We start from the raw sequence: 16,734 nt of genomic DNA on the forward strand, positions 1-16,734 counted from the left end.
GTACTTGTGTATTTCCAATTACGGGAAGTTCTAGAACAGACAAATGAAACGATTGGTGGAAAAATTGGAGCAGTGGTTCCCTGTGAGGGGAGTGGAGAGCAGTTTGCCTGGGAAGACGGAGATGGGAATTTTTTGGGACTATGGTAATTGGTAGGGCTTTGAGGTCTACTGGTGGATGCATTGCTCAAGACGCATAGAACCTACGCTTAAAAGCTGTGTTTTTCTGGGCAACCAGATGACTCAGGTGGTTAGAACGCGAGCTCTCAACAAGGTTGCCGGTTCAATTCCCGCATGGGATGGTGTGCTGCGTCCCCTGCAACTAAAGATTGAAAATGGCGACTGGACATGGAGCTGAGCTGTGCCCTCCACAACTAGATTGAAGGACAACGACTTGACATGGAGCTGATGGGCCCTGGAGAAACACACTGTTCTCCAACATTCCCCAATAGGAAAAAAAAAAAAAAAAAGTTTTGTGTTCCTTTGCAAATTTCATATCCAAAGAATCATCTGTAAAAAATACTGAGTTCAAGTTAATGATATATTTGCATACGTATTTAGAGTGACACATAAATACTTGCAATTCACTTTGAAATGCTCCGAAAAATGAGGGACAGATAGATGAGTAAATATGTGAGATTAAAAATATAATAAGCTGTGAATAGTAGAATCCGGGGGGTAGGTTATTTTGGACCATTTTCAAATTAAAAGACAAAAAAGTCTTTGGAAATGAGCAGAAGCCAATTATATCCCTAAACCGGAAGTCACCCAGATGTGTACGAACAGAAGGGAGAGGTGCTTTGAGGCATAGCCACTTGGAATACCACACAGAGAAGCCACTATCTACAGCCCAAAATATGGATGAATCTCACAAGCGAAAGGTTAAACAAGAAACCAGGCATTAAAAAAAAAAATAGTATGATTTTAGGCATGGAGTATAAAGCAGGTGAAACTGATCTGTGCTGTTAGAAGTCAAGATACTGTTTAACACGGGTGGGCGTAGGCAGTGACTTGGAGGGGAGGGGATTGAAGAGTCGGCCGGTGCTGGTTTCACCGACATGTTCAGTGTGAGAATCCACTGATCTGTATGTTTATGGTGTGTGCACTTTTCATATGTTTTATTTTAATAAAAAGTTACAACATTGAAATCATAATAGTTTCCATGTCACAGCACTATCCTGTAGTTTAAACCCATTAGAATGCATTAAACTCCAAGGGCAGTAATTTTAATCTTTTTTTTTCATTGCGCTATACACAAAGCCGAACGTGACTTGGCACGTAGTGGACACAAAACGCCAGCCCCGTGCTTACTTATCACCTGCCACGGAATACAAACTCTCTAGAAGTTAGATGTTACAATATAATATCCTATCATTGTTTAAGCTAATTAAGGTCATTTATCTCCTTAAGCAGTGCCTTCTAGACATCATAGTTTAACATCAGGTGTTCATTATCTGGTGTTCCTAAATTCATCTCTTCATTGGATCAATGGCGGGAAAAAATCGATGGCCACAGTGAACTTTATTCTGTGGACTTACAAGAAGGGATTAAGTTGAAAAATTACTTGGGTTTTTTTTTTTTTCAGTCTGAGTTAATTATTTATGCTGCTGCTATTGTTGCCCTTATTGGTTATCATGTTCTTGTTGAATTCTGGTATGAAAAGCATTGTCCATTAACCTAGTTGTGTTATTTTAGTATTATTCGAAAATGTTTTAACTGAAATGTAAGGCTTGTGACAAAGGGACTTAACAGATGTTGTAAATAATTAACTTTTCAGCAGAAGTATTGCGTACTTAATGAGGAGTCCCCAGGGCTTCAGAATTGTTCGAATCTTTATTAAGCGCACCGTTGAAGATGAGGTCGAAAGTCTTGGCTTTTATTACCACATTAATCATCTCAGGAGAACTCTACGCAGAAGGTAAAATTAATTCTTAATATTCCTTATTCTCTAAAACCTATAAAGGGAAATTCTAGCATTCATTTAATTTGAGCTTTTAATAGTCTTTCATTTTTACGTATCAATTTTATTAAAAATAACAAACTTCTTATACATATAGTTTGTTAAAATATTTAGATATTTTTCCTTTCGGCAAAGCTACTAAACTCTTCTTATAGCAACATAACTGAGAAAACCAGAACAAGATCGAAAACCCTTTGTATTTCTAGGTTTTGGGGCACAGAAGACCACAATCTAAATATTTTAAAGGGTTTTCAGACTGGCAGTACTGTTATTTAGAATTTCTATTTCATACTAGAATCCATTTCTAACACTTCAAGGTTTGGACAGTTTCCATTCTCTGTTCATAACTTGAGAGCTTAATGTGGGAAATTTGAGAAAGACCATAGAGCATCAGTAAGATTTTTGACTTGCCACTTTTTTATCCTACTTTTTTATCCTAATTTATTCACTGGTTGAAGCCATTCAGTACTGATTTGTAGGAGGGCCATATAATTGATTACGTGAACAAGGACACTTTTGAGAGTGGAAGGGGCTTTATTAATAATTATGTGGGACGACAGGTGTCAATCAAGATTGTTTAGACAAACCAGTACCTGTGGTCTCCATGACCACTGGAAATGTTTATAGCAGACTGTCTAATGTGTGACATGAGTGTGAGAGTGAGGCGGGTGTGACTTGTTAACAGTGATATTAGGCTGTAGGGGTAAGAAACCAGGCAGGTCATTCAGTGCCAGCAAAGCTGAGTATGCAAAATAGGAAACCACAGCAATAAGACTTTTCTAAAATAAACGCTTTAGGGAATCTGTTGAAACAGAATATCCTATGCATTATAATTGCCTTTTAGTCAAATAGTTTACTATAAATTTTCTACCAAAAAGGCATGCAATTAAAATTATGAAAGTAAAATAAATAGAATACATCCTATGTGATACATTTAATTCTACAATAAGATCATACTCGCATAAAGAGTTTCCTTCAGTTTTATTTTTCTGTCTACAGCTGATGTAGTTGTTTATTACATATACCATGAGGACAGTGCAATATTCTAGCAAAACTTCTAATTCTTATATGGTTATAATCTTTCACACAAACAAAAAAGCTGTCCAAAGACAGGGACCATGATCTCATATTCCCATGCTTTCCCCACCCCCACCCTGCGTTTGCGTATCTTCAGGACTTCATCTGTTCTAGAACTCTGCTGTGTAATATGGTGGCCACAGTCATATATGGCTATTGAAATGTGGCTAATCCTAATTGGGATGTGCTGTAAGTGTAAAATCACAGTGGGACACTGACTTAGAAGAAAGAACGGAAAATATTTGTAATATACTGGGGTGAGTAAAACCTATTATTAAAATTAACTTTGTTTCTTTCATGAATGTGGCTACTAGAAATTTTAAAATTACATTTGTGGCTCGCATGATATGTCTAGGAGAGAGTGCTATTTTATAAGGTGAGAGAAAGCTTCCCTGAGGACGTGGTGTGCCCAGTTTTAATGTGACTGGTGCTTAGGTTGCCTTCAGCTTAATTAAGATTGAAAAGGATTGTCACAGGAGTACTTTCAAATTTTAGGTAATAAAAATGAGTACTAGGTAAAGTGTCTGCAAACACTTTGAAATGACATGTGTATTATTACCTGGCCACAAATTTCCTGGGTTTAGATACATTTTTCAGTTTTCAGCTTGATATTTACTCATTTCAGAGAAACCCTGTGGTCTTCCTAGTGTGGAAAACGGAAGACTTGCCCCATATTACTACACTTTTGAAAATTTTTACTTTCCGATGAGCATAGGCCAAAAATTGTCATTTTCCTGTTTGGCTGGTTATGCAACTGAGACTGGGAAACAAGAGGACAAAACCACATGCACAACGGAAGGCTGGAATCCGAGACCAAGATGCTTCAGTAAGTCGGTGGAATGTGTCCACACAATCTCTGTGATACTCAAGTAAATTAGTTTATTAATATCAGGGACCAATGGAAGATGGCGGGTGGTTAATCATTTTGGTAGATAAGAACAAAATGAGTGGTCCACTGTCCTTTTTCCAAAATACAGGCATATTCTGTAAATAATGTTTCTCATTAAAATGTTCTTTTCATTATTGGTTAATCTCTCCCTATGAAGAGAATACAGATAATTAATGAAATTGTTATTCGTCACATTGCAAGGAACAGACACAATTAAGTACTTTAATTAATGAGAAACTTATACAGGTCCTTGGGCATAAGAGCCAGGTAAACGCTTGATGTCTGCAGAATTAGTTAACGATTCATCAAGTATAAATGTGCTTTTGTTTGTGTTAAAAATCATCAAACACTGTAGGCTTAAAATAGGAGGAAGTAAATCCAAAAGGATTCCTTCTATTTTCAATTAACGATGGTCAATGGAATAGCTCTGGCTATATTTTCTAAAAGTAGGTGTGGCAGAGTGAGAACGACTAGAGGAACTGAAATTAGTAAATATAATACAAAGACTGTCAGTGTCAAATTGAATCAATGGTTAAGGAAATTTGAAGCAGAACATGGAGGATATTTCCAAAAGTGAGTATAATCAAGGAATTGTGGAGTGAACACTTTTGTCCTTCAAATTTCAAGAACAATATTAAACTTTTGCCCTAGTTTTGCTACTTAGTAAAAGAGAAGCTTAATTTCATCAATGTAAGCAAAGAAATTTTTTTTTTCCCATAGAAAAATGTACTAAGCCTGACCTGATGAATGGTTTCATCTCTGATGCAAAATTATTATACAAATTTCAAGAGAACATGCGTTACAGTTGTGCTTCAGGATACAAAACCACTGGAGGACAGGATGAAGAGGTGGTTCAGTGTCTCGCTGACGGATGGTCTTCTCAACCAGCCTGCAGGAAGGAGCATGGTACGTGCCTAAGCGTCATTTCCCAGACCATAAGGGCTTATGGGGCTCCTGCTTTCATATATTGATGGGCATTTCTATTTCATGCAATCCATTTTTTATTATGTCTGCAAATGTAAGATGTTATTGTATGGTTTTTCTCAAATGCTAGGTGTTTCCTTAATCCAGGGGTTCTCAACTCCCACCATACACTTAGTCCAGCAGGTCTGACTTTATACTAACAATAACAACCATAAAAAGAAGAATTAGAGAATAAAAAAAAATTAATAAACCTGTTTCTTGCCATATTAATAAATTACTATTATTTTTTTAGAGAAGACATTGAGGTAATGTACATTATTTTATATTGTAAACCAATATCAGATATACTTAAAAATTATCCAATAATTTGAATACACATGCTTTGTTAGTGATTTGTTAGTTGTTTGAAGTATACAAATCCACAGATGGCACATAATCCAAAAATTGTTACTGCACACGCCTTCAGTTGAATTGTGGCTTTTGATCAAATACACTAGACTAGGATTTTAAAATGAGGAAACTGGTGGAGATGGGACACATGGTGTGTGAAGAAAGGAAATAGAGAGGCCAAGGCCAACTTTGTCTATTTTGCATTTTTGCCAAGGGTTGATTTGGTTATGCAGCTTAAGGTTCCATGAAAATACACGTGGAGATTTCTATTTATTTCAAGTTTAGTGAAGAAGTTCATAAAATAAGTAACTTTAATTTCTGCTAGAGACATGTTTGGCTCCAGAATTGTATCATGGAAATTATTCCACAACACAGAGAACGTTCCAAGTGAAGGGCAAAGTGAGGTACGAATGTGCTCCTGGCTACTACACAGCTGGAGGAAAGAAGACGGAGGAGGTAGAATGTCACACCTATGGATGGTCTGTCACACCAAAATGCACCAGTAGGTTCTCATTTTGAAGACAGTTGACTTCACTCTGAAAATTTCCTCTCAGATGAAAGAGTATATGTGTTGTCATGCTAATATGTTCCCTTTTCATCCTTTTATTTTGCTTCTGGTCTTAATTGTGTGGATAGTAGGTTTTGATCATTGAAAACTCTCAAATAGGAAAGAATTTCTTTCAGCTCAGATAATTAAATATTAATTGACAAACTTTTAGTATGTGTAATGAAATGTAGCTGATTTTCTAATTTCTATTCCAAATGTGACATGTAAGTGGTAGGTGAATTTTTTCTATCAGGAAAGTAACACGTCTTTGTGTTTTTGTTTGTTCTTTCATTTTTAGAATTAAAATGCTCTTCTTTAAGATTAATAGAAAATGGATATTTTCATCCTATAAAGCAAACCTATGAAGAAGGAGATGTAGTTCAGTTTTTTTGTCATGAAAATTATTATCTAAGTGGGGCTGATTTAATCCAGTGCTACAACTTTGGCTGGTACCCAGAATCTCCTGTATGTGAAGGTAACTTTTTAAATTTTACACATGTGAACAAAATATCATGTCTTAATAGTGTCTTTGATGGTATCGAATTCTTGTCCCGAGTGCTACTTTTTAAAATTAATATTGTCTTTTAAATCAGTGCTATTTTCAGCAAACTTTAATATAGTTAATCTGAAGAAATATTAAATTTTGTACTAGATTATAGAGTGGCTATTATCTTTTAAGCTTCTTAAGAAAATTTCATAAAATTTACATCTCGTATTATAATGAATAAATGTTTTGTTGGTAATTGCTAGATCCAATTATCTGAGGCTTCCCTTTGCAAGGGAACTTTCTTACGTGGTCACTTATTTCCTGATGTAAAAATACAGTCTTCAAAATCGTGGGTGAAGAGCAGGAAAATCAACAGAGTGTTACCCAGTGTGAATATGAAAAATGAGGTCATCTAGGAAGAGCCATCCTAAAATGTAACTTAAGGATTGTGGTTAAGGTTTTGTCACTGGGTGTGTTCAAGCAGGTGGCATGATTCCGTTAGGAGACATCAAATCAATAGTCATTTAATCACACCGAAGTGGGGCCTAGTCTCACAGAGGAGACAGATATGGAAAAATGAAAAAGTAATTGACACAAGGTGACAGATGGTATAAGAAAGTCAGGATTGAAGGATTTGAATAGCAATTAAAGATGGGTACGATGTTTACGGAGATGATGGAAATATTCGAACTGGGCCTTAAAAGATAAACCAGAGTTTTGAGGATTGGGAAAGATGGGGAGAAGTCAAAGCCTCTGTTTACTCTGTAGTGTAGAAAACAGTGTTATTATTAACAGGAGAAAGGTAGGAAAGTCGAAGCTGGAAGAGAGCAGTGAAGATGTGAAATCGGTGCTGGGAGGACCGGAAGGGGGAGCCCAGTAGGGGAGTGCAGTGGGATTGCACGGAAGGACCATGATTCTGCAAATGCACCAAACGATACTTTAATGTTTGTAATTAATGAATGTGTTTGTAAAAATTTCCAGTGTTGCTAACAGCCTTGTGTCATAGTAGAGAGAGAGATTGTTAGCAAGTTGTCTGTGGTGTGTTACTTCAAAAAAGAGAGACAGGTTCACCTGTTTCCTATTCCATACTCCCCCTGCCTCCATTCAAATTAGTCAGCTGCCAATGTGCCTATTATTTTCTCTAGTAAATAGTCAGTAGATATGGGATGGGCAGTGTCGTAAGGTAAATAATACCTCCCCACCCCCCAACAACCTGTGTCCTAATTCCTGGAACCAGTAAGTGATCCTTTGTACGGCAAGGGGACTTTGCAGATGTGATTAAGGATCTTGAGCTGGGAGTAACATCTAGGATGAGCTACCTGGGCCCTAAATGTAATCACGAGCATCCTCCTAGAGGGGGCAGAGGGAGATGGGACTACAGAAGAGGGAGTATATGGACATGACCTCACGAGCTCCTGCATCCCGTCTTTACTGTGTTCTCTTGTGTGTTTTTCTGGGCAACCAGTCTCACTTCCTGCTCCTGGGCATGGGTGTGATACAAGGAGGTGAACATCAGGAGGAGGGTTTGGGGGGGTGACCCTAAAGTCTGTCTGCCCTACTTCTGTGGTACTTGGCACACTGGTGTAATTATTTTTTTGCAATTATATGACAAAATATGCTGATGCATTTCCACAAGGAAGAAGAAATCGATGCCCTCCTCCACCTCTGCCTCTAAACTCCAAACTTCAAACATACTCAACCACCTATCGTCATGGAGAAACAGTTCGTATAGAATGTGAACTGAATTTTGAGCTACAGGGATCAGAAGAAATACGTTGTGATAATGGAAAATGGACGGACCCTCCAAAGTGCACTGGTTAGTAACACCCCACATCAGCTTTCCCGAAAGGGAAATCCACTTGTGTGGCTGGCTGAATGCTCTCTTCTCTTTAAATTGTCCCTTTTCAGAGGAAAAGGAGAAGACAGCCTGCGAGGAGCCACCTACCATTGAGCACGGTGCAGCAAATCTATATGCTAAGGTTTATTACAATGGGGATAAAGTGGCATTTGCATGTCAAAGTGGCTATCATCTGCGTGGACCAAAAGAAATCACCTGTTTGCGTGGGAAGTGGACTGTTCCCCCCGAGTGTGTTGGTACGTGTGGCACAGAGAACAGCAGTAGCTAAGTCTATCGCGTAAACAGTTTTTATTCTTTTCATTTCATTGGCATACTTACAAGAGATCACTGCTTAGAAAAGATAGAAACTTAGCTTTGTGTGTGTGTGTGAGGATAGGGAGCCATCTGTAGAAGTGAAGCCAACAGAAAGAATTGGGAAACAAAAGACACCGTTTCAATGTGTCTCTGCTAAACACTCTTATTTGACCTATGTGACTCCGTAACTTCTGAGCTTTAGATGACAGCATGTAAGTGAGGACAGGCTTCACTGGAGAAGGCGAGGAAGGACCTGCTGGGTTGAGCGATTCACCATCAGCATGACCCACTTTCTCTTCCTTTATGCCCCACAGACTCAGGATAGAGCCCTCGCTCCTGACTTTCGGTCACTCCGGCTGATGCAGCTTGCGCATCTGGCCATTCTGAGCCCTCCACCCTTCTGAGACGTGTCCCTGCTCATTCACTGAAGGGCGCGATCACTGCCTGTTGTCTGTCCTGACATCCTTCTCATTTCTCTGTCAGCTTCTGGAGGAATCCCCACAAACGTGTACTGAGGAGATTTGTTGTGTGAAAGCAAAGCTATTAGAGATGCTAGAGAAATCAGCAGAGTAAGAGGCAGACTCCAAAGAGAGAGAGAGAGAGAAATGGGACTCTTCACCCCTGGGTTGACTGAGATCCAAGATGTGGAGAAACAAGATCGAAAAAAATGAAACTGCATGATGATCATGGGCAGATTTAGAATTGAGCATAACTTTTAGGTTATTTTAGGAATATCCTGATCACAATTCCTTCACAAGCAAGAAAAGTGGAAATATTCATCTTTGTTCTGAGGCAAAACGTTAGTTGTTTAGTCTTCGTAAATTTTAAAAGTATTAGAGCTGAGTAACATTTCTCTCGATTCTGGTGAATTTAGAAATCTATTGTCCTAAACCATGTAGGGCAAACATTGAGGTACTATCATATGGGGGACTACATATATTATATCATTCTGTTGTTATAAGTTCCTATTAAGTTGAAAATAACCTTTTTTCTTAGAAAATAATGAGAACTGTAAGCCTCCACCCGATGTAATAAACGGGGCTGTTGTTGGTGGATTGTTGGCAAGCTACACGCCCGGGTCCTCCGTGGAGTATCGGTGTGATGAATATTACTTACTGAAGGGAGCGAAAAGGTCTCGTTGTCAGCAAGGACAGTGGTCATCCCCACCTGTTTGCTTAGGTAAGCAAGAGAACACATTGAATTTTTAAAAGAGTTTTTTTCCCCCAACTTTATTGACACAATTGACATATAACATGTAAGATCATGGTGTCCAATGATAATTTGATTTGACGTATATAGTATTGTGAAATGATTACCACAATAAGCTTACTTAACATAGCCTTCACCACCCATAACTACCGTCTTTTGTTATTTATAATGAGAGCATTTAATAGCTACTCTCTTGGTAACTTTCAAGTGCATGAAACAATATTGTTAACTCTAGTGATTTGTTCCTTAGAACTTCTTTCTCTTAGAAAATAGGACACATTGAATTTTTTTTGCCATCATGTTTGTATTTTTGTGTGATTTTTCATACAATGTCTTATAGCATGGAAATAATGATTTTATATGAATTTTTTTCCCCGCAAGTGTTTCCTGTGTTATTTCTGTAAGCAGAAAATCTCCAATAGCTATCTAGTTCTTTCCTTAGTAGAGTATATTAATAGCTTTCCTCACCACCATTTTTTATATCTTGTTGAGCAAATAAAAACATGTTTGTAGTTACTCTAAATATATTTTAGATTAAGGCATGGTATAACTAATGCTGTTTCAAATAGAGAATTGAGGCAGCTACCTACATAATTACCTAAATTGAGGTAACTCAGAGAAAACAATATTCAGCTCTCATTTCAAGCCTATAGATTCGCCTCATTTTTTAACTTTGCTAGTGAGAGTTACATTTAAAAGTAATGGAACTGGTCACTACAGGTGCAATTAACTTGTTACACTGTGACTTTTACAAATGGGTAATGGCATGATCAACTTCCTATAAATTAAAATAAAAGTCATTAGAAATAATTAGCCTTTTAAACTACAAAACAAGGGAATATAATAACACTGTAATAACTGTGTATGGTGTCAGATGGTTACTAGACTTAACAGGGTGATTACCTCTTAAGGTATATTAATGTCTAATCAGTTTATATACCTGAAACTAATATAATGTATGTCAACTGTAATTGAAAAAAAAAATTATAAAAAAATTAAGTGGTCTTAATTTATAAAAAATGTTTAAATTCAGTTGTTAATAAAAAGTTCATACTTTAATATGTATGGGTGTGAGGAGCTTTGACAATGGTAAATGTTAAATATAAAATAATTGCTTTCTATGTCTGTTATCATTTTTATTTTAAAAATATATGAGTTTCATATTTGCCAGATGAGTAACCAATAAAAGAGCGTTTTGTCTTACAGAGCCATGTACTGTTAACATGGCCTACATGAACAGAAACAACATAGAGATGAAGTGGAAGCTTGAAGGAAAGGTCTTACACGGAGATTTAATAGATTTTGTATGTAAACAGGGCTTTGATGTAGCCCCCTCCACGCCAGAGTCTGCATTGTCTGTGCAGTGCAATAGAGGAGAAGTGAAATACCCTGTGTGTCTGAGAAAAGGTGAGACAATGTTGTGCTTCCTCAGGATAGCTCAGGGCATCAGTGTCGTCACTTGGGTTCAGAGTAGACTCTAAACCTTTTATCATCATCTTCTAATTTATAAAACTGGGAATGAGCTGATCAATTTCCATTCAACACATACTGAAATAGGATGGATACGCTGACATATTTTCATTCCAGTAAGTCAAGTTTATAAAGGGAGCCATGAGGAGGTTTGATGAATATCACCAGACTCTCAGAGCGTTGAGAGCAGTCTGGGAGCACATTGCTCTCCTTAGCGCTGACTGGAGATTCTTGTCTCAGGAAAGGGTGAGGTAGAGCACGAGATTTTGTCTATTCCTAGGACGTCGGATTTTTAAGAAGAAAAAAAGGAAGAGTATACAGAAGTGTGGCTTCAGAGGAATCTCATACACTGTCACTTCCAGCTAGGTAGAGGGGAAAAATAAAACCATGATTGTCAATACTTGGCTCATTTTAAATGTGTATTTACATATTATGAGATTCGAATTGCAATAATAAATGTTATAGTATGACATTATTACAGAAATGCTGTCAATATTTAAAAATTGAGACCTGTCATAAATGCTTTTATATAAAATACCGTTGTATTTCTGTAACAATTATGAAAGCACTGGATACTGATTATAGCAATTGACTGTATATTTGAACAATTATTTTTCAGAATCTAAAGGCACGTGTGCATCTCCTCCACTTATTAAAAATGGAGTCATTACTAGTTCAGTAAGAGGCAGCTATGAAAATGGTTCCTCAGTAGAATACAGGTGCTTCGATCACCATTTCCTACAAGGGCCTAGAGTGTCCCACTGTTTACAGGGAGTGTGGACCACACCACCATTGTGTTTAGGTATGTACGACTAATTGTGGCTCTAGTTAATGAGATGCTATATTTGTGTTAGTTAGCGTTCCTATGTAGTCAGACATCTACCAAGAACAACAGAGAAAAACAGCAGGGTATTTTCTGTAAGTTCTGAACCTATTTTCTGACTTAAATATTAATTCTACCTAACTTACTTGACACTCTACTGCCTGGAAATTTGAGGGTCGTCATCACAACACAGTGCTTCCTGTCAGTACCAAGATGTATCAACATAATTTTCTTCTTTTAATTTTTCAGAGCCTTGCAGATTATCTTCTGTTGAAATGGAAAATAATAATTTACTGTTGAAATGGGATTTTGACAACAGACCATATATTTTCCATGGCGAATATATTGAATTTCTTTGTCGGAGAGATACTTATGTGACTCAGTTATCTACTATTGGATCTGAACTTAGAGTGCGATGTGACAGAGGGCAGTTAAAATATCCAAGATGTATTCAAAGACAAAGGTGAGACGAGGCCAGTGTCTTACAACTATTTTTTGATTGTTTTTTAGTCATATTGTTAGTCAACAGTCATCCTGTTGTAAATTTCAGAAATATTAGGCTCTACATTTCTACTTTATGGTCATTATTATTTTTTCTTTTATAATTTTATTTCTTTTTTCTTTTATTAACTAACAAAGCTCCTAGAAGTAGTAACTAATTGAAAAAAGTTTCTGAGTTATCCAAACTTAAAGCATTGTGTGTTATTTGATATTTGCAACACTGTGGCAATTTGATAAATAAATCCGTTTATATGTGCCATATTTAAATACGAAAAAGTTACCGGTGTTTTCTGAGGGAGACAAAGTCACATTTCCTTACATTTCCCAATAATAGGTTCATGTGTATATACTAAAGATTGAAATCTTTGAAGTGATAGAACATGTTAATAACCATGATTAAAATTATGGTCTTTATGATAAAGAACACATTCTTATATAAAATTTGGACTCCCCTATTGAAGTGTTTCCTCATATGACAATTTAAAAATATATTTTCTACTTGTTCAAGAATGGAAAATGATCTTTTTTTTTTTTTTTTTAGAAAAACATTGAAATAATACAATAAAATGATGGGTGTGAAACTTTTATATTTCATTTTTAACAACTGTGGTAAATATCAGAATAGAAAACTTTCGTATGCCATTTAAATGTTTTAGTGTATCTTTGATTTGTAATTCCTAAGACAAAAAGAAATAAATAACTTAGAAAAACTGTAAAAAAAAAAGTGTTAATGTAGTAAATGACACTGCGTTTATAAAAGGGACTTCTGGTATAGTTTTCCAAGTGTGTTTTCATGGTTTTAGAAGTACTTGGTTAAACCAATGACTAATTACATGAAATATCGAAGGACTGAGGGTAATAAATATTTGATCAGGAGTGATGCTTATTTTAAAAATCTCTTTCTCTTACCCCTCTTTCGGCCTTTCTTACCAAGGATGCTGTTTTATCAAGAACCCGTGAGGACATAAAATGAATGGCAAAAAGAAGATTCATATTTCAACACATAAAATCCTTTATGAAACATAATTTTTAGAAGAAGAACGTTGAATTAAAAACTTATAAGTTTTCACTTGCTTGACGATTTGAACCTAAATTGTTTATAATGAATATTTTCTGTATCTGTAAATAAAAGCCGGAACATACCCTGTCATTTCCAGTTTGGATGATTTCACATATAAATTGTATTCAATTTCTTCCTTTCTTCATCTGTAAATAAAAGCCGGAACATACCCTTTCATGTCTTCATTTCTACCTTTCATTTCTGATGCGTTTCATTTCTAGGTTTGTTTCATTTCTAGCTTCATTTCTAGCTTTCATTTCTAGGTTCGTTTCTAGCTTCATTTCTACCTTAGCTTCATTTCTAGCTTTCATTTCCAGCTTCGTTTCATTTCTAGCTTTCATTTCTAGTTTCATTGATTTCCCGTTTCATTTCCAGTTTCATTTCTAGCTTTCATTTCGACTTTCATTTCTAGAGCCCAAGCTCTGGGCAACAGGGCTGCCAGTTCGCTTTCCACATAGGCCAGCGAGCTGCGCCTTCCACAACTACAACTAGAATGAAGACAACAACGAGCTGCAGCTGACTCCCAGGCGGTCGGAGAGCTCATTTGGCTGCAACTAAGATTGAACACAGCACTTTGAGCTAAGCTGTTACCGAGCTCCCGACTGGCTCAGTTGGTTAGAGCGCAGGCCCTCAACCACAAGGTTGCCGGTTCAACTCCCGCAGGGGATGGTTCGTGGGCCGAGACCCCTGCGACTAAGGTTGAACCCCTCGCTTTGAGCTGAGCTGTAGCAAGGGGGCGTTTTGCGTTTTCTGTGCCCCCTGCTTCTAAAATTGAACATGGCACCCTTGAAGCACCCTGCCGCCCGAGCTCCCGGGCAGCCCAGATGCTGGGCTCCCGGTGGCTCCCCAGCTTAGCCACTCCCGGGTGGCTCAGTTTGTTGGAGGGAAGCTGAAGGAAGGCTAGAAATGAACAAAAATAGAACCCTGAAATGAAACTCGAAATTAAACGAAAGTGAAAGCAACTTCAAAATGAAAGCTAGAAAACGAAACGAGTGGAAATGAATGAAACTAGAAATGAAAGTGGAAATGAAACTTGAAATGAATGAAACTAATGCTCGAAATGAATGAACTGGAAACTGGAAATGGAGCCAGGGAGCCACCTGGGAGGGAGGCAAGTCCCTGGGATCACCTGTCACTCCATGCCTGAATATTTCGCGCCCTCATTCAAATATAATCCTAAATTTTCTTTGTTTGGGCACAGTCACTTTCGTATTGTACCTGTCCACACCTGCATTTGTGAATATATTTTCTGTCTTTTAATCTGTGGCCTGCTTTCCTTTGTTCAGGAGGCATTGTTCCTACATCCTGGAATGCCTTCCTGTCATGGCTCAGACTGGCTCTCTGGTAACACACTTACAAGGTGAGAGCAAAATAATTTTTAAAGCCCCCACAGTATTGGGAGCCTGCGAGATTTACTAGCTGGGGCACTGCTAGCTCCCGGAAACCTCTGCAGCTAGACGACTGCCGGCAGAGGTAAGCGGTGTTTTTGTTTTTCCTGTCATCCTTCCCAGTCTATTTCTGTGGGGTTTGGAATAATTTAGAAGTGCTGCATGTCCTTTTCCTCTCTTATACATGTAGATTGGCAAGAAAAAATATTTTTGAAGCTAGTTTCTTGGGAGTAGCGACTCACAGGTTTTCATTATTGAGTCTTCCCTCCCAGAGGTGGTCATTTTTTTGTATCTATGTCTCTTGTGCTGTTTTACATGACAAGGAAATACCACAGGGACAGAAAGCCTTTGGCTTCTTTGGTTCAGCTGTGAAAAGGCTAACTGATTTGAGTAGCTGTCATGCAGGGTCTCTGGTCCCGCTCCCCGCAGAAGAACGCAGGACGTGGTGAGGCCAGAAAGGAACACCCACGGAGCCATAGATAGGGGAGACATACCACTATATTCTCGCTGGCGGCTGGGCTGGAGACACAGGAAGCAGGAGCCACACGATCCGCGATCCGCCGTCCACTCCTCCACCAACCAATCAACTCCTTGCTAACTGCAATCCGCAGTCCGCTTCTCTGCCAACCAACCAACAACCAACTCCTTAGTGTAGCCAGGGCAGTTATATTAGTGGCTAATGATGTAACTAACTGATTACAGCTGGTGGCCATCTAATAACTGAGCCAGCACCTTACCACACGAGGCCGAGAGCCTGGAAACTGCTCTCTGGGACTCTGTCCCCACAGGAATATGTGGCACACAGATGTAATTAACTAACATACTAGGTGGTAGATAATACTAGTCTTGCCAATGTTTTCATTCTGATAGAATTATATCATTTAGAGAAATGTATAATAGCTATTAAAATCCTATCGTCAGTGGCCAGATAATGGCTCCTTGAACTGGAAAAACTTCTAAATTGGAAAATGTGTTAGAGAACTCTCATTGACAAACAACTGTTTTATTGGAACCTAGAAAAACATCACGTTTAATACAAAGGGATACAAGGAAATTTAACTATTCTTAATCTTTTGAATTAGTTCTTCAGCTTCTTGCGTCTTGCGTCTTATAGATGCTAACATCAACATTAGGTTTAAAAAAGGCAGAAGGGAAAATCAGGAGCTGTGTAAATTTTAAAAACACTTTATAGAGATACAAGATTACGAGAATTGGTATGTTGAAACAAGTTGTAAAGGATGTAATAACCGATCAGAAACTTGACAAAAAAGGTAGCTGATTTTTCACTCTGATAGAAATGAGAAAGGCTTAGCATCTCCCATGGCCTTCTGCCAAGTAGATCAGAAATGTAAGCACAGCCCACAACTGCCCTGAGCCTGCTGAGCTAAACACAGGGAAAAAAATTTGGAAAAGGGGCACTTTTATAAACACAGGCCTCCTTTGTCTAGCCTGGCTCCCCTTTCCCTACCTCCTTAAAATTTGTGAAAGACAAATAAAAACCTGAGCACACGCCCCTTAGCAGTACACAGGAAGACTCCAACCAGGGGCCTCACAAAACTTTACCTGCCACGTGTGTTCAGCTTTTCCTGAATTACCTGTAAATCTCCTATATTTACATTTATGATCTAAGAGCACATTCCTACCCTTGTCAAAAATGTTCTATTTACCTGATTTTTCCTCACGGTCTTTGGAAATTAAATTTTTCGGAGAATTCTACGTGTTCATATATTACAGCTGCTGGTCTCTGTCTGCAGGATTGGAGAGAAGTTAGAAGGGGTGCGAGTCCTTTTTCTCTTTTCTGAATTTAGATCGGCAGAATTAGTAGGCTTGGGCCTGGCAGTGCCTCCCGTTTTGTGGGAG

The 16,734-nt window shown here is 38.0% G+C and overlaps 1 protein-coding gene across 1 annotated transcript; it reads left to right on the forward strand.

Annotated features, from left to right (window-relative positions):
- The first annotated feature begins 1,810 nt into the window (after positions 1 to 1,810).
- Positions 1,811 to 13,649, forward strand: LOC308493365 (coagulation factor XIII B chain-like). The gene is made up of 12 exons (XM_081039413.1): positions 1,811 to 1,915; positions 3,660 to 3,860; positions 4,644 to 4,829; positions 5,563 to 5,739; positions 6,083 to 6,259; positions 7,908 to 8,087; positions 8,180 to 8,365; positions 9,420 to 9,602; positions 10,839 to 11,039; positions 11,722 to 11,904; positions 12,175 to 12,388; positions 13,361 to 13,649. Exons 1-12 carry the CDS (start codon positions 1,852 to 1,854, stop codon positions 13,392 to 13,394), a joined length of 1,986 nt encoding a protein of 661 aa, XP_080895539.1. The 5' UTR covers positions 1,811 to 1,851; the 3' UTR covers positions 13,395 to 13,649.
- Positions 13,650 to 16,734: the final 3,085 nt, after the last annotated feature.

Source organism: Rhinolophus hipposideros, assembly GCF_964194185.1.
Source record: "Rhinolophus hipposideros genome assembly, chromosome: 26".
Taxonomy (NCBI): Eukaryota; Metazoa; Chordata; class Mammalia; order Chiroptera; family Rhinolophidae; genus Rhinolophus; species Rhinolophus hipposideros.

Excerpts from the sequence above, each read along its gene's own strand:
- LOC308493365 (XM_081039413.1), top strand. The coding sequence starts at position 1,852 with ATGAGGTCGAAAGTCTTGGCTTTTATTACCACATTAATCATCTCAGGA. Across the intron at positions 9,603-10,838 it reads ATCCCCACCTGTTTGCTTAG|AGCCATGTACTGTTAACATG; the intron begins GTAAGCAAGAGA and ends TTTGTCTTACAG. Across the intron at positions 12,389-13,360 it reads AGATGTATTCAAAGACAAAG|GATGCTGTTTTATCAAGAAC; the intron begins GTGAGACGAGGC and ends TTTCTTACCAAG.